This window comes from Aptenodytes patagonicus, chromosome 12 (assembly GCF_965638725.1).
Source record: "Aptenodytes patagonicus chromosome 12, bAptPat1.pri.cur, whole genome shotgun sequence".
NCBI lineage: Eukaryota > Metazoa > Chordata > Aves > Sphenisciformes > Spheniscidae > Aptenodytes > Aptenodytes patagonicus.
This window is the reverse complement of record NC_134960.1, coordinates 5,810,633-5,834,154: the sequence shown is the minus strand read 5'-3', so window position 1 is coordinate 5,834,154 and position 23,522 is coordinate 5,810,633. Positions and strand designations below refer to the sequence as shown.

Genomic DNA, 23,522 nt, shown 5'->3' with positions numbered 1-23,522 from the left:
CTGCGGAGCACCCCGCACCCCGGAGCGGCTCTCGCCGTGCCCCGCACCGCCCGGCCCCGGGACCGCCCGCAGGGCACCGCCGGGACCCCGGGGGGGCGCGGGGGACCGCGGGCGGGCGGGGACGGGGGTGGGGGGAGCGGCCCCCGCGGGGGGCCGGGCAGCGGGGGTGGGATCTGCTCCGCGTAATCCCCCATGGGGGGCGGCGGGCCGCGCTCGGAGCATCCCCCCTTCCCCGGCGCGGGGGAGGCGGCGGGGGAGCCGCCACCCCCCGCTTCCTCCGTTTAAGACCCGGGCTGGCGGGGCGAGCGGAGGAGAGCGGCCGCTCCGCAGCTGCCGGCTCCACTTCCGCGGCGGGGCGCGCAGCGCGCAGGGCGGGCGCTGGATGCGGGGGGAGGCGGGCGGCAGCCGAGCGGGACCCCGCGCAGCGGCGCGATGAGCGCGGGCAGCGGCGCCGCCGCCGCGGCGGGCACCGCCACCTCCGCCCTCTGCCTGCTCCTCTCGCTCACCGCCGTGGCCGTCTGCCTGCTGCTGGGCGCCAAGACGGCGGAGCTGCAGGGCCGGCTGGCCGCCCTGGAGGAGCGGGGCGCCGCCGGCCCCGGGCCGCTGCTGGACGCGCTGCAGCCCCGCGTGGAGCAGCTCTTCCGCGAGGTGAGTGGCGGCGCGGCCCCGCGGCACCCACGGGCGGGCGGGCGGGCGGGCGGGCGGCACCCACGGGCGGGCGCGCAGGACCGGCCGCACCGGGGCGGCGGGGCGAGAAACTCGGGGAGGGCGGTTCGGCCCCGCTCCGGCGCGGGGAGCCCGGGGCTCGCGCCCTGTGTCACCGGCTTCTCGTCCCCTGTGGAAAAACTGCCTCCCTTTTACCAAACTTGTCCCCTTTTTATTGCCGTTTCCATTAATGGGACTGTAGGGCGAGGCGTGGCAAAGCCTGGCCCTGCTGATTTAGGGGAGAAAGTGCCTCAGGTGGGAAGGCGAGCAGTGTAATGTCTGGGAACATGCGACTTCTTCCCTCATTTCATTCACTGGCAAAGGTAACCCGAGCACTTAAATACTATTTATCTTTGGATGTAATGGACTATAATTTCCTTGTTAGAAATTTATGAACACGATCCCTGTTATCGAGGCTGTCTATCAGAGAGTATCGTGTGGTCCAGCAGTGCTGAACTGATTTATGGCGGGTAGAGAAGACTAGCAACTAGTTACTTCGCTTTTAATCCCAGGGTTTTCTGAAATTATTCAATAAAGATTTCAGTGCTGAAAGATTTCTCCTACTTGGAGAACAATTATCCACGCTGATGCCCTTCTCCATAACTAAGCCAAACCTCTGGGAGAAGTTAGGCTTGATCCCGGGGTTATATTTTAACCCGGATTCTGGTGTTTCGGTTTGGGGCTTTTTACAGGCGAGGGGGACGGGGAGGGCTCCCATCACGCGTAGGAAATGCCTGAAGATCCCACAGTTGGTTTGCTGGATTTGTGTAGGTAGTAGTTCATAAAGTGCAGCGAGATTCAACACGGCTTACGGGGCTGCCGCAGGACACTCCCGAGCGATCGATTCTGACATCTGGGGAAGGTTTTACGCTGGGGTTTTATTAACGGCCTGACTGGGGTGCAAAACACGGCGCTGCGTTAACATCGGTACAGCCGTGAAGCCTCAATCGTGCCAAAACGTATTTGTATGCGGTGCCGTCCAGCCGTGAGCAGCTCTGGGGAGCGGAGCTGGTTCAGCTGTGCGTGGGGCGGGATGCGAGGGGGGGTGGAGGCTGCACGGGGGGGGGACGGGGAGAACAATTCCTCCTGCCGCGTGTTACTGCTGGAGTTACGGTGAGGGTACTGCTGGCACCGCCGCAGCGCGTCCATTCTCCTGGAAACTTGGTTGCGTTGATGTGCCTTGATAAAAGGGAAATGTTAAAAAATATTTTTGTGAAAACCCTGAATACCAGAACAGAGGGGTGCCTGCGAGGCGTAATCACAAAATCTAGTTAACGTCTTTTCTCCAGGCAGGAATTAGCCTGCCAGTCGTGGCAGTGGTTCTGTTCCAATTATTCCAATAAATGTGCTTAGCAATGGGAATGGTTTCTGTGGCACTGCCTAAGATCATGTGCAACCTCTTGCTGAGATTTAGTTATGTGTGGAAAGCTTGTTCTGTACTGGGAATGCTCAGATGGAGATTGTACAGGGGAAAATAAAGCAAAACCACATAATTGGGTTTCTAATGCAAGAGTGAGCTTGTTGAAACATTTAGTATGACCAAACTTTTGTCAGTACTGAAAGCAAATTTTGAAATGAGCAACAGATTCAAGGAATGCGTGGTAGTGATTGTGCTATCTATTAATAGTCATTTTAAAAGAACTTATTCATTTATGTTAAAGTTTCAGAAAGTGTCCCTTTCTTGACCAAACGCCTCTCCATTACGTAAGGCCTCTCGCTCGTCGGGCAACTTCTGCCCTTTCTGTGCTTGAGAGTTTCTGGAGAGCGAGAGAGTATTTCCATCATCATGAACATCAGCTGATGCCTGGGGTCAGTTTTTCTGTGAAATTCTGTGTTGGTCCTCCTTTGAAGTTTACCACGATATTTCAGAAGTGGAACCAAAGCTCCGTACGCTCCCTGTGCGTGACACGGCACACTTTGTTCTCTGTCGCTACCCAAAAAGCATTACTCCGTGTACCAGTCTGGGGGTTTGCTGGCATAATTTATGGCAGAGCTGCATATAAAGAGCAGCAAATACAACACCAACATGCTGGCTCTGTTCCTTTTAGTGTTGTTTAAATGTCTGGCAAGTAAAAGAGGATAGGAAATAATAAAGGAAGGGTGAGTGTGTGGTTAAGGCAATGAAAGCGGATTTGGACAACTAGGATTTAGTTTCTGGCCCTGTGACAGGCATCTGTCTAACTTTGGAGAAATTGCTGATTTTTAATGTGGCGGGACCTTGCCCTTCCCTTGGCTGTTCCTTTAGTGGGACGTGCTGCAGGGTCCTGCTTTGATGCCCTCCGAAACATTTCCAACAGCGTGGTCCGAACGTGGCGGCATCTCCACTTGCTCTACGTCAAAAGCCCCAATTCGAAGCGCGTAGTTTGCATGCTGAAGGGAAAATGTTAACGGGAAGATTATAGAAGCATCCAGTTGTTGTAAACAAAGCTGGGCCCTTTTGTTCACAAAGGATTTATTGTCCGTGGCAGGCAGAGAGTGTCCAGATTAATCAGTTTCATGACAAGAACAATTCAGTGGGAGAACAGAGAACTCGCTCCAGGATTCAGGACCGGAGCAGATCTCCTCTGCTGTTCCCAGTGATGCCTGCTGAACTGAAAGGATGGAAGAGCTTATTTTCGTTTCCTCAAGGATCTTCATCATCCACATTACTTTAAGCATAAAAATTGAGTGACTCCGTAATATTTAGAGTGCAAGTGGCTGTCAGAAAAGTCTCTTTAGATACTTTCTTGCCACTTTTTCTCAAGGAAAGCGTATGTACTGTAGAAGGCAGCTGGATCATTCTGCTATTTACACTTCCCTTAGGACAACTTCTCTGTCAGGTGCTATGAAACTGTGTTGATACTTTCAGGACCTCTTAGCATCACATCCGCGCAGCTAGAAAGGAATGCATAGGATTGCAACAACAGACAAAACTACTTGATCCCCGGAATAAAAGGAAAAGAACCTAATTCACAGGTAGCCCAATTCCTGAATAGTCCACAGAGTTTGAATGTTTGAACATAGACTGGGTCATCAGCTGTGTAAAATTCAAGTCTGAACACCCTGAATTCAATAAGCACTTTGAATTTTCTCTCTTTGAAATGTGGGGACTCCAGTTATCAGATTATTGGTTTCCCTCTTAGTAAATACTTTAGGTGAGACAGGGCATTCCTGGAGGACTGAAAGAGCAACGATTGCGGGTGAAGGCGAGATGTTCCCACCCGTGCTGGGCTGCCCCAGCCACGAAGCGCTATGCCTGAGCTAATATAACTTACCTGTCATCAGGGCTTATTACTTGGGCTTGGCAGTGTCCTAAATGCAGGCACGAACATTTTGGTTGGCTTAGAGAGCAGGCAGAGTGCGCTCACATCTGTCTGCAATATGCCACGTAGACATTGCATTAGTTTTGTGAATTTTTACGTGTTCTAGTAGTCCCACTGATGAGTTTTTCACCTTGGAGATGGCAACACTGGGCTTTTGGTGGAGCTGGGGGTGGGTGAGCACCCCGGTCTTGCTGGCAGTGCCCACCCCACTGTCCTTCATCTCCTCATCCCTCTCCTAAAGAACCTGTAATACTTCACATAGCATGAATTTTAAGTACAAAATCAGCCAAATCAGGTCACATCTGTTATGCAAATATCACCCTGCCTTGTAACCTCCAGGCTTCGCCGTGGGTTGCAGCGGGGCTTTCCCCGGGGCGTTTGCCTCGCTGTCGGGGCCGGCCGTGGCGGAGCAGAGGGGCTCTCTCCCCCAGCCCTATTCCTGCCGCCAAACACGCTGAGACGATGCTGACATCTGAACATGGCACTTGTAATAGCTGCTCAGGATGAATCCAGCCCGCGGTGCTTGGCACCAAGTGACTTTTGGGACATGCAGGAGGAGCCTTTGCCTGCCCCGTGCGAGGGTTGCAGACCGGCTGCTTGCTAAGAAACATTTAATATTTTGTGTGCTACTATGGCACGAGGTATTATCCAAAGAGGCTGAACACAACAGGGTGAAACTATTACCTCTCACTGGAGGGAAGCGTGCTGGATGGTTTGGCTGCTGGCGTGCACGCGCAGTCTGCATTTAGATAGAATATATTCTCTAAATGGCTATTTTTATTCCTCCTCCAAACAGAAACTGGGTGAAGGACTAGCAAAGCTGCGGACGGCGAGAGAGGCTCCGTCAGACTGCATGTGCCCCCCAGGTAGGTGCAAACGTACCGGCACGGCCAACGCCAGACTGCCCGGGAGCCGCCTGCTCGCTGGACTGACGCCACCGAGCTCCTCCTCTCCTATTTTATATACTCCTCCGTATCAAGGAAAACGTGCTAAGAAGTGGTTGTTTCCAAGCTGAAGCACTCTCTTGTGCTTGAGACTGTTACTTCTTCCACTGCCTTGCTTTGGCCTGTTTACAGATAAAGGAGTTTGAGGTTTGGACAAAAGCGATGTTTGGCTATAAGAATAAAAGAGCAAATAGCTGTACTCGGTTGTGAGCCCTGGGTGTTGGGCCAAAACAATTTAGAAGTAGTAACAAAATCACTGGGGCTTAATGCAAGTGTGATAATTAAAAGCTGCAGCCTCTCTGCCTTTTAGGAGGGTAGCGACTTCTCCAGCGCTGCCTTGCTGTATGAAAGCTGTCGCTGATTGTTTAAATTTCCTCCCAGAGTTTAATGAACTTCTTAAACTGTCAAAACTTCCTGTTCTGCTGTGGAAGTGCATGCTCCTTGGAAACAATAAACAGCTTAGATTAGTTTGTAAAGGAATCTCATTTATAGAAACGCTCCGTTAAGTGCTCTGCTGTCGTACTGAACGGGCATGAATGACTTTGGGCTGAGGCACTTCAAGCCTTTTCTTTTTTTTCTTTTCACAGAAGTAGCAAAAGATGGGTGAAAGATGTGCCGTGCTTTGATGGGGGAGAATGCATAGGCGCGTTACAAAGCCTTGCAAGCAGCAGATAGTTCAATTCTGGTTTTAAAGAAGAAAAACCCAAACCTTAAACGCTACATGTAGGTGCAAAATAGGCAAATGGGCAGTCCCAGATTTTCCTGCCGTCCTGGAGATGAATCCTCCCAGAACACACAGCGTTAGTCCATACTCACAGGACAAAAAAGATGGACTTTTTCTCCATAAGATTATGTGTAATAACCTCGGAAATATTTCAGTAACGATGCTCTTAAATGTGCTGCTGCAGTTGTCCTCGCTGGTTTTCTAGTGGAAGGCTCCTGTAGGCATTCTGTACGCCTCGCTGCCTTATAACCAAACCCCGTCATGCTTATTTTCAGCTCTTCGGACACTGGTGGTCAAATTAGTTTTCTCCCTTCTGATGTGCAGACCCAACCAAGTCTGTCAGCCTCACGGGGCTCTGCGGGTTGCGTCTTGCTCCGGTCTGTGCAACCGGGGCACTACTGGTGCGCTTAAGTGGTCAAGAGGCTTTTCCTTTGCTCTGCAGAAAGCAATTGGGATTGAAGAGGCTCCTTTGTGGCCAGGAAAGTCCCAATTCTGTTCCGGGTCACTGGGTTTGCCGGTTGCTGTGTTTAGAGAGGTGGGGGGAAGAGAGGAGGGGGAAGGTTTTCCCATGTGCTGCTGAAATACTCGTTACAGTCATTAGTAACGAATGTCGAAGTAATTTGTGAGCCAAAGGAAGGAGAATTGCTTTCCTGGTGGGTAGGAAATGTCGTGGCGTCGGTGGCTGCTCCTGGCTGCCACCTTTCGGGAGTCCAGCGCTGTGCTAAGGCGAAGATGCTCTGCTGAGCTGTCGTGAAGCCTTTCAGCTATTTTTGAGCAAATCAAAGGCATCTTTACATGTGTTTCTTTTTTTCCTCTTTCTCCTGAAGAAGGCTGAAATTGCCTTCTGGTCTGTAGTTAAAGAGCTTGGTCTGGAAACGTCCCTCGTGGCCCTTGCCGACATTTGCTGCAGAGCTGCGCAGGTTGCAAACTAACAGCTAAGGCTCAATTCGCCACCGTGCACCAAAAAAGCAGCCCCTGGGGAAGAGAAAATCCCCTCCATGGAGGGGACGGGGAGATCCTGCCAGCCCTGCCCACAGGCAGGGGGAGGTGGGGAGCATGGCCAGCGTCAGCAGCCCTAGCTGCAGCCCCGCTCCTGCTTCCCGGGGGGCAGCTGGAAGCTGGTGGGTATCCTAAACGCCTGGGCTGGGGGGGCTTTCCTCCTCCAGAAACCCTACTAAGCTTAAGAAGACTTCTTTCTTATCACTGGACTTAAAGCAAGCCCACCAAAGAGCTGTGGATGGTGGTGCTGTCTGCATCGTCGTGCCGGTGTGGTCCCTCCCTCGGTGTCTCTCTGGGAAGAGGGGGACTCGCCGCCCCGCAGACCCGTGGGCAGCGGCGGGAGCAAACTGCGCTCAGAGCCCTGCGAGCTGGGCTTGTTTTAAACAAGAGCTATGTGCCCTTGAAGTGAGTCGGTTTGGGGTTTTGTTGGGGTTTGGGGGGGTGGGGTGGTGTTTTTTGGGGATCACTTGGATGAAAACAACTTGCTATGTGTTAAAAGCAGTTCAGGACAAGGTGACTATGATCCATTTAAAAGTTAAATAAGGCTCAAGTTATTTCAACTACAGCGAAGCCCTAAATTAGCGCTTGTAAAAAAAACCCCAACCAAACAAAACAAACCCCAACCAAAACAAAACAAAACACCCCCCCCAAATACATCCCCCCAAAAATCCAAAACCCCCAAGCCCCCCCCCCCCTTCCCCAAACCCCACCCATTTTTGTGCTTTGCGCTCTGCAGTAAGTCACCTCTTTGGCTACAGGGCTCAACCGGGTTGTGGTAGAGCAGCTTGACTTCTAAAATGGGACCCTCGGGGCTTTTGGGGGCAGGCAGGGCTGCGGGGAGCCGGGGGGGGGGCCGGGCCGGCAGCGCCGCAGGGGCCGGTGGCCAGCAGAGGGGGCCCGGCCGTTTCGCCAGGGCCACGAAGGCATCCCAGTCCTCGAGGAAAAAAAAGAGAATAATAACTTTTAAAAGCTTAAAAAGTTACTGCCCTGGCTCTGGCGCTGGGGTTGCTGCAAAAAGGTACCTCCGTGGTTGCTCTCAGCATCTGTGTGCTGCTCTGAGTTGAGGTGTTTTGCTTTATTTATTCAACCAAAGCGGGGGGGGGGACGACGACGACACACGACACGATGACAACGACTTCGTGTCACTTTGGCTCCTTCGTGGTCTGGGCAGTTCTGTGGCTGAGGGGGAGGAGAGCATCCTTGGGGGTTTGGGGCAGCTGGGCCAGGTGCGGGTCAGGCTCCGAAATGCCGTGCCGGGGGGGGTGGGGGGGGTCGGTGACCCCGCTCCGGCGAGGAGCGCGGCCTTTCGGCCCCCCAGCTATTTGGGACGGGGCCGCAGCGGTTGCGTGCTGCTGGCGCCGGGCAGGCCCAGGACAGGCTGTCCCCATATGTTGGCTCGCTGCGAAAACAGCAGCTCAATATTTTTATTATTGTCGTTCCCTGAGCCAGGCCTGTAATATTTTGCAGAGAGGCCCCTCATCCCCTTCAGCCTCTTTTTCTGGTGGGATCCTCACCCAGCCTTCGCTGCAAGATAAAGCCCAGCAGGTGCAGGACCACTTGTCTATACGGCATTTAGGACAGCCTCCAGCCGATGAGCACTTGGAGGTGGGTTGAAAGCAAGACTAAAACTTCATGCCTGCAGACGCTTTGTTTGCAGTTTGTGGCCTCTGACTGCCTTTTTGTTGTTTTTTTGGGTTTTGGTTTTTTTTAAGGAGTCTTTTATTTTTTCCCCCCTTGTATTTTTAAGCGCAGTCTTTTGAAACCTGAGGTGCGAAAGGCTCTTGTTAACTACAGTAGTTGCCACGCCAAAAGTCTTCAGGGGCTGTGAGAAGGCCCCTCAAGAGCTCGAGGTGCTGGATGCACCGTGCTAGAGCCTGAGAGCAAACATTTCCTCTTAAACCCAGTTTAAAAAAAAGCTTAAAACAAGCCCCAGTCTGCAGAAAATGCCCTGCCCGGCAGCTCGTCCTTGCTCTATTGCAGAGTGGGGGTGTGAAAATCTCCAGCTCTTTCGGCTGCTCTTGCACTGCGTATTTCAACGTATGCATTGTGTTTCCGTGTGCCTTTTTAACAGTACCTCCGCAGGCTTTGCGCTCCGGAGCCTTAACTCTGAATTTCCTGGCTGCTGGATGATGCATATCCCTGTCTTCATCTTGAATTCATGCTGAGACGGTGTCATATGCTTTTGAACGTATGTATATATTACAAAACAGTGTTAAATGTTCAGTGTAGTAATCTGATGTTCCAGTTAATATGTGACAAATATTTCCCAATAATGGCTTGGCAGCGGGAAGAGCGGAGTGGTACTCCAGCCTGCAGGATGGCGGATTGCTCCATTTCTCGGCAATTCAAACCATGTGTACTTGGGGAAGCCGATCATTTAAAATCCTCCCTACCTCTGCAGACTCAGCAACTCCAGAGGCTCTCTGGCTGCACTTATTATTATTTATATACTTTATTATTTTTATTATTATTATTTTTTAATTTTTGCCCTCACTTTATACACAGGGATCAGCTTTCTCCAGCTTGCTGTGGAAGTTTGGCGTGGTACGTTTTGTGGTTCCCAGCGACTTGAAATATCTGCCCAATTTTTACTGGTGTAAATGTTGTCTTCAAGTGTCACTTGCTATCTGCCGGGTTGTCTCCCCAGGTAATTAGCACAACAGAATTTCCCTAATTGCTGGAGATCAAGGAGGAGAGGGCTCTGCTTGCTTTGTAGTCCTGACAAACGGCAGATGTTTTCCAGCAGGCCAAATGGGATGCACTGAGCTCTGTTAACACCGGCTCTTTGTTTCGCACTCTTGCGTGATAGCAGCTCTCTATTATTGCTCTCTTTTTACATCTTCAGTATCTGGGTCTGTAGTTCTGCATTTCTGAGTCATGAGTCCTTCAGGATTGTCAAATAGATATGGAAAAATGTCAAATGAAAGCAAGTATTTCTTTTCTAAATTAGTGGTGATCTTAGTGGTGATCTCTGCTTTTCTGAGTTGCTTTGCATCTACTGAGCTTAAATGTCTCAAGTATTCCTTACTGTCACATCAAGAGATGCTTTTCTACGGACTGAAACCATTAAAACTCAGTATTTTTCTGCAATTTTTATGATTTAGAATGAGACAAAGAACTTTACAACATCTCCAAGTTTTAAAAGGTTTCCTAAATCCTCCTTGCCTCGGTTTCTGTGAGAACCCTGTCCCTTCCCGTACCCTGCCAGTCACTTCGCTTCAGCAGGGTTTACTTTCTCGGTCTGACTTTGCCCGCAGGAGGCTAGGACGTTATAATTACAGTATTAATATAAACAGGATTTTTTTGCACTAAACTTACAAACACAATCACAATTCTCTCCTGCACAGAAAAACCGGTGCCAGGATTTAAAAAATGAGCCAGAAGCCAAGTGTTAAAGCACCTAAATAACAAAGAACAACTGGCTGGAAGGACTTGACAAATGGTGCCATTTAAATGCAGGCCCTTACTTTCTGTTTAACGTTGTTTTCAAATCTTACCCCTTCAAAAATACAATCTGATTGCAGACCTTAGCAGCTTTTGGAAAAACGCTCTTTGAGCATAGAAAGTAGTGCTGGCTACCTTCCATCAGCTCCTTCCTGGCGACCGTTCCCCAGTCCCTTTTGGATATTTGTGGAAGGCCCCGAGGATGTCTGGAGCTGTGTCTGCACGCCACATGTGCGGGAGCCGCCAGCCGCCTTCTCCCGGGAGCTACCTGGGATGGGCACGGACACCCTCCATCTTCTTACGGAAGGTCCTGGAAAGCAGCCGGGAGTGGTGGGCCCCCATCTCATCCTTGGGAAGCTTGAAGCTCTGCTTAGAGAGTTGTTTCGTGGCTTCAGGACTCTCCGTTGATGGAAACCTATGGGTCGGGGTGTTGTTTTCTTGAGTGGTTGCAAGAGATGGAAATAAATGGAGGAGAGGGAGTCTGGCTTGGTTTGGCATCTCCTCCCAGCCATACGATTCGTGCCTGTGTTGTGCACTGCAGGGTGCCAGCCGGCAAGGGGGAAGGAGCCCAAAGTCCCTCTTGAAAGTAGAGGGATGATTTTCTCGTGGCCCTGTGGGTTGCTGTGTGTCCGGAGAGGGTTGCTGGCACGGTGGCAGCAGCCAGGTATGTCATGGCAGCGTCAGGGGGACTTCTGCTCACGCTGGCTTGCTTTTCCCTATTGCAAAGCCGCTTTTGGCACTGCTCTGCACCCCGGTTGAGGAGCTCGTGGTGGTGGAGGGAGCGGCAGGTGACAGCCAGGTGTGCAGCAAAGGGGAGGTTTGAGTCTGGGAATCTGGGGACTGCTCTCAAACTGAGCTCCCCAGCATGCCGGCATCCAAGGGTTGCACGTCCTCTGCTCAACACCCATCCAAACAATACCCTACCAGATCAGCTGCTGTGTCAGCCAGCAGTGACATTTAATGTCCTACCGAGGTGACATTAAATGCTGGATGTGGCCAGGACTTTCCGAGGCAGGAAATAGCGTGGTACCAGTGTTATTCCCAGAGCTGGCAGCGCCTCTGAGATGGAGTCAGAGGCGTGAGCTAAAAGGCCGTCTGGCCTCAAAACCACTGGCGCAGGAAAACGGGCCAGAGCCATCTCCCAGTGAGACGGCGCCAGTATTTATCCTGGTGGCGTTTGGTGCAGCTCTGGCGTTTGAACACGGAGGCCCAGAGCAGTACACCAGGAACCAGCCCTTTCTTTAGACCACTTCAGCAAAAATTAATTAAAACTGGTGACATCAATGGGAGAAGGCTTTGAGAATTTATTTTTTCTAAGTCTGCCAAAGTTATTTTGAGTGTAATGAAAACTACAAAAATAAACCTGATGACCATATCCTCTGCGAGAGGCTCTGTGTAACTTTATCTTTGTCTCGACATATGAAGTCATTTATCTAGGCGCAGATATTTTTTGCTGCCAGCCCCTTCAGCGCTGCCTTTCCAGAGAGGAGGCCCTGAAGCAGGTTGGTTCAATGCTCATGGATTGACTCACCTGGGAGTTTCCCATCAGCTTCCAGTTGGTTTCCTCCTCTTTCTTGTTCAAATGGTGGATTAATGTCACCCACGTGAGCAGCGACTTGGCTTTGCAGAACTGATTATTGAAAATAGACTGCGCTTGGCATGGTACCTACTGTATCTCCATGCCGTCTCATTGAGCCAGTAGTGCTGTCATCTCCTATCCATCCTGGGTGTAACAGGATGGGAATGTGTTTCAAACCCAGCATGCTTTAGGTTGATCTTATCATTCATGCAGTGTTGATAGAAGCAGGTTTTAGCACAGAAATTATTTTTGGGAAGTCAGCTACCGCTGATGTATTCCTGAAGCAAGAGCTGCCTTATTTCTCTGCTACCAAGAATCATAGAATCATTGAGGTTGGAAAAGACCTCTAAGATCATCGAGTCCAACTGTCGACCCAACACCACCATGCCCACTAAACCATGTCCCTAAGTGCCTCATCTACTCGTCTTTTAAATACCTCCAGGGATGGGGACTCAACCACTTCCCTGGGCAGCCCGTTAAGAAGAAGCTCCAGACTGGTGTTTCATGACTCGTGTTGCACAAATACACGCTGCATAGTAAGCACGATCACCTGCGCATGCGGCTGGGAGCCTGTAGGTAACAGCAGTCAAAATCAAATCGGAGCAGAGGGGCTGTATGACTGTTACGCCTCTGCTCTCACTGCACTGGGTGGGTGTTGCTTCGTTCCTCAACAGTTACTGTTAAATAACCATCCCTCTGGCCTCTTTCAGGGAGCACCAGCCCAGGCAAAGGCTGGACAAACAGCCCCCTCTGCCCCACCGACCTCTGCCCTTGGCTTCCCACTTGAGAAGTCCCGGACTATCCATAAGCCTGGTGTTATCTCCTGTTTTGCCATTCGAAGACCAGAAACATTGCCCTTGCCCTGGTGCTGCTTGTTTGCTCCTGTTTTGTTGCTCTAAGACGCGGTCATTTGTTTTACTTCATAGGGTTGCAGGGGCAGTAGGTGTAGTGCACTTTAAAGAATCCAAATATATCTCCATCACTCATGTCACTCCAATAAAGGCTGGAATTAATCCCCAAGGGGCAAATCTATCAGTAGCTTTTGGGTTATTTTACAGATTTTTGGGCAAGAGAGTCCCTTTCAGCTCTTGTTAAATAGAGTTTCCTTAAAAGAAAGTATTCCTCTGAACTCCAGCACCTGAATAGCATGCCTTCACGTGGCCAAATTTGCTCATCCTTTGACCATCATATTTTCACGGGAGGGAGGAAGGTGAATTGGAGAGTGAGACCCATAGTTGGCTGCAGCTGAGACTCCTAATAGGATTTTAACCAACTAATTACATTGCAACAGTTGCTCACTAAGTGTGGCTTGCCTGGCTTATGAGGACCAGGGCGTGAATCCAAATACCAGCCACAAGTGTGGATCACTGCGCTTCTCTCTTGCCCCTCCGCTACCAACCCAAAACACGAGCTAGGCATCAATCATGCCAGCTGGGATCATACTTAAGGCTCCAGGTGTTATTTCAGACATAAAAGCAGAGAGAGATCAGGAAACTTTTGTCTGTTTTCTCAAAGTATGTGTCACATCATGTCTGACAGGCAGAGCACCCGGACCTTGCTCCATGGGAAGGTGGTGTGACACCAGCAGGTTTGTCCCCAGATGTGTTAAGGGGGTGGCAGTTCTCCTGCAGACATGTGACCGAGTACTCCTGCACCTTCATTTTTCGTGAAGCCGGTCTGGCTGTAGGAAATCACTGAAAAGCTATTTTAAAAGCAGCCAGTGTGGAGGATTTGACTACGGGTTTGTCCATCCGTGGTTGTGAGGGGTCTGGAGGCAGCATTGCTGCAGCGGCGTCCCTGGGGTCCCTTGGCCCCGGGGTGCTGGGTGGGGTGGCAGAGACGCGGTGGCTGTACCTGGCTGGGGTTGGTGCAGGGTGTGCAGGAACCAACCATTGAACTGACCTCGCCAGGCGCGTACACAAGGTACGCCAGTCCCTGAGTGACAGGTCCTCGTGGTGACACACTGCAAGGAGAAGTAGCATGAGGAGACAGATTCAATTGCCGATCTTTTTTTAATTGCACCTGTCCTGCCATGATAAACTAGACGGTAAAAAGGCTGGATTTCTTTCTGCTTTTCTAAATCGGACCCAAGAGGCAACAATTCTCATTTCCCAGCTATGACCCCGTGGTAATCCCGCCGCTTGTACGCAGCATCCAGCCCTGGGGGGAGGCAATCGTCTCTGCAGGCTGTGGCTTTCCACCCTGAGCACGAGTACGGTGGGCGCAAGCGTTTGCGTTAATGCAGCCTCGCAGGTTGCAATCACATGGTTTGGTGACCTAATTAAACCTCCACCTGTTCTTCGTTTGTCGCCATCAGTCTTTGTTTTATCATGTGGCAGAAGATACGCTGGTGCCAAGATACTCCTGGACACTCGGATTTGGCAGCCTGTGCAAATACAATGTGCTTCTTGGGTTTCATCCCTGCGGCAGATGGATCGAGCTCGCAGCCCTTTTGTACGAGCGGGGCAAAGAGCTGCTGGAAATGCAGGGGATGGCAGGTCCTGAATGTCCCCCTGCCCACCCGGTATGTGCTCGTTTGCTTTTTTTAATGTGACCTAGTGGGGCAAGGAGGAGAAAAAAACTGCACATGCAGGATGAATCGAGTGCAGCCGGGGGCTCACGGAGGGGGCTCCAGAGAGCCTGTCACTGGGTTAAATGCTAATTTGGTGCCAGAAATCCACCTTTTTCTACAAATTGGAGTTGGGAGGTATTTGTGAAAGACCTCACATTCATCTTGTAGGCCATACTGAATCTTGGTTGGGTAGAGATTTGGGGCTGCGTTGGTTGCATTTGAAGCTGTTCGTGTTTCTGGCACGCTTTTAAATCTGGTCTATTTATGTAATTATTTATTGAAGACATTAAGAGAACTTGGCTTCTGCTGAACGGCAGCTGCCCTTTATGGTTTATTTTTTTCAAAATGATTGCCATCGTGACAAGACTTGAAGGCCAAGAAAAGCCAATCTTTACCTGGGGATGGCTGTGTAACACAAATTACTTTTTAACCCCCCTGAGTGACCCCATGGCAAGAGCCACTGACCCCCGACGGCACAGGACTTCGTTCATCAGAAGGTCCCCTTTGGTGCAAGTTCACTGGGACCATTTATGTTAAGACAACTCCAGTGGTGGACTTGGCTCCAGCCCACGTGTGATGTTGCCTACGCGCTTGCAAGAAATCCCACGTTTCTCCCTTTGCTTCTGGCTCTTTGTAGCAGGACCGTGGTCGTTGGCTGTACAACAAGCAGCACGTGGAGGCCAGCAGCCCCTGGGTGGACCTCTTAAACTCAAGCTCTGTGCACCACATAAAAATTTTAACCCTCATGCTGCAGGCTCTTGGGCAGCTTCCCAGCAAGTATGACATGAAGAGGGAAGTATTTACAAAGAAAAATTAAATAGATTCAATGGAGTTCCCATCCATCTGTATGCTTGTGGTCAGACTTCTAAAAAAAAACCAACTAGTAGACATGAGGTCTATCAGTACATACATCTGGAAATGTTTCTTTCTGGCTCGAGTTTGTCTGGGTTTTCTCCCCGTTTTGTGCTGTCTCTGAGCAGTCCCCGTTCGTGCTACTCCAGCGCGTGGCGCGTTTGGTGCAGGGGGATCGAGCAGGTTTGTGCTGCTTCATTGCTAAGAGAGATTGAAGAGCTTGTTGAACGAGATGTTGAACAGATTTTTCTTTTTCTTTCCCCCCCCCCCCCAGCAGATCTGTCAGGAAGATGAGAACAGTTGGTATTGATATGATCTGCTTCATATTTTGGGAAGCTTTGGCAGTAACTGCTCCCAAATAATGATGCTTCTGAGTCCCTATTGTGCAAACATTTAAATATGTTCAACCGTGTTGCGCAGAGACCCTGTCAAGAGACTTAAAGCGCCATCCCAGCGGGACTTGAGGGCATGGCTGATTGCAAAAACGAGTCCTGATAGGGAACTGTAAGGAATGTATGTTCCATTTCTTAAGAGAAAGCCTGGCTTTTTGGTTACTGGCAGCTGGCGTTAGCTTGTCTGAAGACAGCTGGTTATTTATTGGAGGGGGATTAGATGGAAAACATGCTGTTGGTAGTTGGTTGTGTGCTGCTGGTGTGAGTGATGATGCTCGTCTGTGCCATGGACACATGGACTTGTGTTCGTTTGCTTCTTTAATTTTTTTTCCTAAGCTTTGCATCCAAAAGCACAGCTTTTCCAGCTCAGTCCTGGAGGGTTGAATCAGGGGTCATCCTCGTTATTGGGGTGACTGCTGCGTGTGGGTCTGCCGCTGCCCTTGTCCTGGGTGCATGTCGATCCCATGCTGGAGCACAGTGCGGAGGCAGAGATGCCCTGACCCCGGCCAGAAGTTGCACGTGCTTTTCTTTTCTGCTGCATTTTGGGTTTGGGTTTTTTTTTTATGATCTATCCATTTTGTAGATAAGGACTGTATAAAAGTCTTAGTTTAATTCCAAAGAAATGGTTAAATTCCCCAAGAAGAGGTGTTCAACTCTGACTTGGGAGTTTATGCAGACCACTTTGACTTTAAGGATAAAAGCGCTGTATTTTAGCTCCTCGAGGGTTGCTATAATGTGAATTAAGCCAGATTTTAAGGAACTCCGTTTCATTTTCAGAGTGAAAAGATTCACAGTCTTTAAACTATTTCTTCACACAGACGTAAGGTCAGAGTGCACCCCTGCCTCGCAGCATCCCCGGGTGCTCAGTCATGCCCCGTGCCGGGGGCAGATGGCCGTGCTGGAGCTGATCAGACACATGAGGTCTGGAGTATCTGGAGGAGCAGCAGCACAATCACCCCCCTGGTTTGGTTCCCCTTGGTTATAGCGACACAAAGACACGTTCAGGCCTTTGATAAAAGCCAGGCTTCTCCGCGTTTACACACACACAAACCAAAAAAAAGAAAAAAAGCAGAGAAGGGGAGGCTGTGTTTTGTTAAAGTAGGGACTTGGGATTTAGCAAGGAAAAAAAACCCCAAACCTCACTTTTTTGAATTAACAAGGGGATCTGAAGTTGGAAGCACCCCTTCTCCATCCCTCCCACCTCATCGGGTCAGTGGGCATTTCCAACCTCCCCCGCCCCGGGCACAGCCCCCTTCCTCTTCAGCCCCATGGTGGTGTTTATAAGGAAGAAGGCTTTTTATACATATATATATCCCATCCCGTATATAATCCCATATATACATCTAGATACTTTTTAGTGCTTGTTAAGTGGCAAAGCAAAATGCAATGAAAACAGAGGAGCAGGGAGTGACAAACACGTTCCTTCTCCTCGGTGAATAAATGCCCATCCTCTTTTACTGGGTTTTATGCTGGGCTTTGCTTATTGCAGGTTTTAGCTCCTCTTTGCTCCAGATTGGCCCTGACCGATGACTCTGGGCCAAGAGCTCATCCCCGGGGGATTTCATTGCGGGGAATGGGTGAAATTGGGTGGCTCCATCCTGATTTGGTTTAAGCTGTAATTATGTCTTGTTTGAACCCAACAGTTTGTTGAACTGTTTTGCTTTAAAATTGATTTGACACCTAATTTTGGAAGTTTTGCCCACCGTAGTTGGAGATTCCCTATGGCTGTACCACTGCCATGAGTCTATATGCCATTACTACCCTGAATTTCAGCCACTTTTACACAGCGACCTCAGTGCCGCTGGCAGGAATCCCATGCAGAGCCGCCGTAACGAAGCGGCGACGTCAAAGCTGGCAACGATACGCCAGGGAGTTTGACCCTTACCACCAAACGTTGAAAATGTTGGCTTTTTCCTGGGTGTAAAACTGTGCGCACTCAAGGGAGAGGAAACGCATGCATCGAAGCTGTGTCATTTAAGATCCAAAATCCCATTTTCTAGCATCTTCACATGTAGGAGTGTTTTATTCTTTAGCTGCTGTCCTGATGGGGGACGTGCTGTCAGCCCCAGCAGAGAGCCCTGGACCTCTAAACGCCTCGCAGCATCCTTCTCAGGGCAAAACAATAAAAAATACTTGGTAGACTTTAAAACTTATTTGTATTGAAGCTCTTAATGCAATTAAAAAAAATCCAAATGCATGTTTAAAAAGTGACAAAATAAGCAACGTTTCTTCTCTTAATTGTATAGTTCACAATCCTTTTTCACAGCGAAAGGAAGAACAATGCCGACCACCAGCCTGGGAAGCAGCGGAGCTGTGCTGCTCCTGGGCCGTGACCCTGGAGGGACTGGGGCGAGGACCTCCCCACCTCACCTGCGGCTTGAGAGGCACTGTCTGCAGGCTGAAAATCCTAACGCTGAGCCTGCATTGCCAGATTCTTCTCTCATCCCTTTCTCATGTCCTCCCTGCCCCCAAGAATGACCCCAAAACTAGCTGCTGCTTCTCTTCCCAAGGAGCCGGGAGGGACATCAGGAAGCATTTCTACCTCCTGAGTATCTTAGGGAGGGGAACAGAAAAGGCAATAGGGCTGCTCCCCCTCTTCTTGCAGAGGGGAGTATTGCTTGGTGCGTGCTCTTTCCCCTTGCACACACAGCCCGTTAAGAAGCAGTGCTGTCACCTGCTTTTGCCGGTAACTGTGCATAGCTGCTGCTCCTGATGCACTGCCCTCATCCCAGGTGTGTCTGTGGGGCTCCGCCTGCCCTTCCGGCAAAGCGTGGGCTTGGTGGGCTCCTGTGAGGTCTCACATTGATCTGCTGAGCCCTTGTGGGGTGTTTCGGCAGCATGGATGGGGCTTCAGGCTGGTGGGATGTGGCTCTGTGCTCTCCGTGGCTGAGGTGAGTCTTGCGGCATTTGCTGTTTCTCGGTTTTTGGGAAGGTACAGCAAAGGGACAATTTGCAAGTGGGTGCTCATGCTGATGTTGGGATTGCCTTCCAGCCTGGGAATAAGAGTTACATACAGGTGTCTTTAAAATATCTGAATCCCCCTGCCTTTTAAAATACAGGGGAGGGATTAAGATGTACTGGAAAGAAACTCATTGCAAGCAGGCAGGAGAGCAGAGGTATGTGTATATTTATGTATACGCATGTGTGTGGAGGAGCTTATGTAAGGTCTGGTCCGGGGGTGGCTGCTGAAGCAGCCTGGGTGCCGCCTTGAGAAGTCCTTTCATGTTTTTGATGTTGGAGGTGTGAGGCTGTAGCAAGTCTCTCCGTGCCCTCTTTGTTGCAGGAGGTGGTGCACTGCCCCAGGGGGGATTTTGGTCTGACCCGGGGCACAAGTGTGTTATTCTGAAGTCTGTTTTAACTCACCTCCTCTGGAGCTGGACGTCCGCTTGCTGCAGACCATGCTGTAACTGGTGAATGTGAGAAACATCGAACAAATGTGCACCTTAAGGAGAAATCCTTAGTAGAAGGGTGAAGTGGCCCGACTTCAAGATGTTAAACCACAGGATGCTTCTGAGGGGTCTTCACCTTCCTGGCTGTTTTTTTTAGCGCTTTATTTGTGTAAAGTATTGCTTTTACTCTGGAATAGCTGCAGAGCCCGCATGTATTCCCCCACCCCCCTGAGCAAGTGGTTTCACTGGAGACCCCTGTAAACCACCACGGGCAACCCAGCTGGTTTGTCTGTAAAAGAAGAGGAGTTTGAGTGCTCGAGAAACCTCCCTGAGGTGGCTGCTCCCTGCTGATGGGTGAATGCCGAGGTGAACCCTCCCTCCCAGATTTCCATTTCATTCAGTGGGGGACAGGGCTTGGTGGAGAGCGGGGACTGAGACTGGCCATCGGCCCTGGTGAAACAGCAACGTGGGGTTTGTGCAAGAACGGCAGACAAAGTAGTGGATTGTTTATCCCAAAAAGGTGACTCTTGGAGATGAAGAGGTTTTCCAGGCCGGGGGGGGGCAGCTAGTAATAACACTAATTGGCTTCTATCTGTGGCAGCCTTTCCACATCTCGGTTATGTGACTGCACTAATGTCTCTGGAAATTTTTGTTGAGTTTTGGGGTTTATTGTTTTTTTTGTGGAGTGTCTATATTGGGGCAGAGTGGAGCCAAACCTTTATGGATGAAGGAAACACTGTCTGGGGCGGGTGTTACAGAAAGCAAAGGAGGCGGGGGAACCCTCACAAAAACCCCAAACAAAGCCCCAATCTGGAAAGGCATCTTGCCCTGTGATGGGCAGCGACTACTAATTGCTGTTCTGCTGCTCGTCCATGCTGATGAAGCACGAACATGGGGCTGCTGGTGGACGCGGAGGTCACTGCCGATGGGTGCCAGCTTTTGCGTGGTCGGTGCCAAACTCTCTGCTCTTAAACCTCAGTGCTTGGTAGAAGTTAGCAATAGCCTGGTTTAATGTAAAATGGGGCCCTGTGTTGAAACCATTAATCTCTTCTGCTTGGGGCTGTACCCTTGCCAAGGAGTAACGAACAGCCTAATGAACGGGGCCAGCTGAAATATGGCTCTCAGCTGGGAGACTGATGGGGGACCCTCTGATCAAGGCCACTTACTGAAGCTGTTTCCACTCAAATTAGGACGCACTGACAGGGCCTGTGGATGATACAGCCGTTAGCACCTGAGATGTTGAATAATAATGCCTGTTAAAGGCAATTTGTACTTATCTGATAGCTTGAAGTGCAAAAGCTGGAAGAAGGAAGATGAAGGGACGGAGGCTCAGCCTGGGACTGGAGGGTTTGATTTCCCTCTTCCGGCTGCCAGCGTTTTGACGGGGAGCCAGGAATGCTGTGGGCTGTAAAATGTTGGGGGTTTTTTTTGGTTTGGGTTTTTTTTTTTTTGCTTCATCAGGTTTGTGCAGCCAAGTCCTAATCAGGGCTGTCACTTCCAGGGAGGGAAAAATGGGAGGTCCATGTTTTGAACACCTCTGTGGGACTGTTGCAGGGAAAGGGTCCTTCCCAGTAGTTTTAAGAGAGCTAAGTGTTGCTGGATGTTCCTTCCCCCCCCCCCCCCCCCCCTTAAAAAGTCAGGGAGGATTTTTTTTTTTTTTTTATAAGCAGCACAAACTGATTTGCTGTTTGGAGGCATAAGTGGTACAAAATGGGGCTGAACTGAAGCTTTTCAGTGCCAAGCATTGCACACAGCTCTGATCAGCTGGAGAGCTGCAGCCAAAATCTGCTTCTTCCAGCTCACCTAGGTAAAAATACATCGGATATAAACACATCCCCCTGCCTGCATCTTTTTTTAGGGATCAGCCTAGATGTATGAATGTCACTAATGTGTTATCATTTAAGTCTCTTAATTTCTGTTCACATGTGACTCTTCAGCTCTCATCTATAAATAATCCATCTTAAATTGTGAATAGCAAACTGAAGCTGGTTGTTTGCAGGTATTTTTGGTTGGAGGAGCCCTCTTTGGTTCACTTGTCTTCCTTACCAGTTTATGTATCTTGACATGTCACTTCCTCCGTGGTCTTCCCACCCTCCCAAAATGGATTTGCATATGAATAATTAAAAACAAAAGGAGACAAAACTCCATCGTAAGTGTCTTTCACATTGGGTAAGACACGACTGTGGGGGGAAAGATGACTGATGTAGCCTGTAATTCAAACATCACATACAAACTACCTGGGCATGAAAGGGAACCTGCTCTACAGCTCCAGCTTCTCTCCCATCTCATCTTCTCTTGCTAAATGCTCTGCTGTACCCGCTACCCTTTCTTTGAAGCCCCTCTCAGAAGAGCAGGAGGGAACCATAGTGATTAAACTAGACAGGAATATGTATTTTTGCAGCAAGTTGCTTAAGGACACTGATTTAGTCAGCAAGCCCATCCTCCTCCAACAGCCTTCAGTGCAGCCCGTGCTCGCTGAGCCCTTGCCTTACACTGTTGAGTTAATCCCGGGTCTCTCTGCTGTATGCAACAAGTCGGTTGTAATTTTAAGGTAGCTCCTAATGGGAATATAACTTTAAATCCTTGGGTTGCAGTCAGTCCCGGTTCTAGCTTTTGTTGGGCAGTATTGGTTCTGGTTATTGTTAACAGATTTATTTATTCTTTATTAGGATTGAAAGGTTTTTATTAGGACGTAGAGACTTTTATTAGGCTTGTGTATGCATTGATTTGTCCAATTGTTGCAATGTCTCTTATTGAAGAGATCACCCAGAAGAAGATCATGTTTCCTGCAGGCGGTTTAACTGTATATTCTGTAATGTTGTGGTACCACTCCTTAAATAGATTGACCTTTTGGTTCCAGTTCTGCTCTCTTCTGCCAGAATAATTTCCTCCTTACTCTGGTTCACATTATCAAATCGTGAAGCCATTTAGTTCTAGTTCTCAGTAAGGGTGCTGCTATCCAAATCTGGGCTTCACTCAGGCTTAGCGAAACTTGGGATTACTTGCACGGCCTGAGGCGAAGTACCGGGAAGAATGAGATACAGGATTGAATAGTCCCATCAATGAGAAATGAGTATATTTTAAATTCCTTTGGTTTTATTTGGATCATGGCGATGCATGCTGGGGAGCTCAGGATGCGGTGCCTGTGTGACAGGGACAAGGCAGGCTGTGAATCCTCTTTAGGAAAATGCAGTGGTGCTGGCTAGCGCTGGTCTGTGACACCTCCTGCTTTGCAGGAGGGACTTTCAGGAGGAAATAAATTGGTTGCATTTTGGTAGAAACTGGTGTGTGTTTTTAATATTTTTTTTTCCCCAGAATTATTGGGTAAAAATTCTGTTTTGAAAATGTTGGAGTGTTACTTCAAACATTGACATAAGGAAAACTTTATTAAACTTGAATTCATCAGTCCCTTATCCCTGCTAGATATGAACAGACAACCCAAATGAGCAAAGGGTCCTGTAGGGACCTGGCTTGCTCTTGCTTTCTGGGTTCTTCTGAACTCACAGGTCACCGAGTCACGTCAGAGAAGCAGGATCAGCGCTGCTCCTGGTGTCCCAGCACCGCACCTCCTCTGCGGCTCACGCCAGCATAGAAGAGCTTGTGGAAACCAGTAACCTACCGGGATCTAAGATGTCCTTGTGTGTTGGTTTTTTATTTTTTTTTTTAAACAAAACCAAAACCCTACAACTTTGAGTATTCACTTTCTTTGGCTTTGAGTGCATTATTCCGATGTTGTTAGTCTGCTGTAAGCATCCTACTGCAAATCTGCAGACTCCAGTGCAAATCTGCAAAAGGTGGATGGGAACCTGTTGTGCTGAATGGCTTTAACTTGTTTCTTTTGCATGGCAATAGCTCAATTCTAAAATTGTCACTGAGAGTTCAAGAAAGAGCCTTAGTGATCGAAGCGTGTCCGAATAACAGATGCATTTTGCCATCTGACGTCAGACCCTCACAAACCAGGCTTTTTGCAAATATTCACCTACTGAATCCTAATTGCTAACCCAGCAGAGCAAACGGTGCGTGCTTGTGGCAGGTTTGGTGCTGGTGCACGTCGTGCTGAGGGATGCTCGAGGCATTGCTGCTGGCGGGGCAGGAGGAAGAAATCTGGGGTCGAAAGGGGGCAAAGTGGCAAAAAGAGTTTTAAAAACTGGCTAGATCCTTGTAATAGTTGTAATAGTATATGAAATACTGGCTCACACTGAATGAGGAGATAGTCTTGGCATAATTCAGCGAAGAATATGACTCTTAAAAATGTGTGGCTTTTCTTTAGATTTCCTCTTAATACACTAAATAATCTCTGACTTTGACATTTTAATTGTACGGCCCAGATGTGAAAACTTTCCACCAGATCCTGGCAGAAATCCCAGCAAACTGTTTCAAATAGAGAAGTTTAAAAGGGGGGGGGGGGGGAAGTGTTTCTTGCACTTGTAAACCCTATTGTTTCAGAATTTATCAGCTAATATTGAGCTCTTCAGGCTTTATAAAAAGCAGGATAAAAGTGTTGCAAGTGATAGTGTGGGGGAGATGTGATGGAGGCAGTTCTTCTTGAACATAAAGTAGTGTATTTGGCGCTGAAGAAATAGGAAGCGTTTGACATTTGCTTGGTTTTTGTCAGGTCAG

The 23,522-nt window shown here is 49.4% G+C and overlaps 1 protein-coding gene across 1 annotated transcript in view; it reads left to right on the top strand.

The window, feature by feature from the left end:
• The first annotated feature begins 432 nt into the window (after positions 1-432).
• The window catches only part of COL23A1 (collagen type XXIII alpha 1 chain), a 194,436-nt gene continuing 171,346 nt past the window's right edge, over positions 433-23,522 (top strand). Inside the window, exons 1-2 of the mRNA XM_076350372.1 lie at positions 433-648; positions 4,804-4,873. Coding sequence (XP_076206487.1) covers positions 433-648; positions 4,804-4,873 — 286 coding nt within the window. The remainder of the gene's footprint in view (positions 649-4,803; positions 4,874-23,522) is intronic.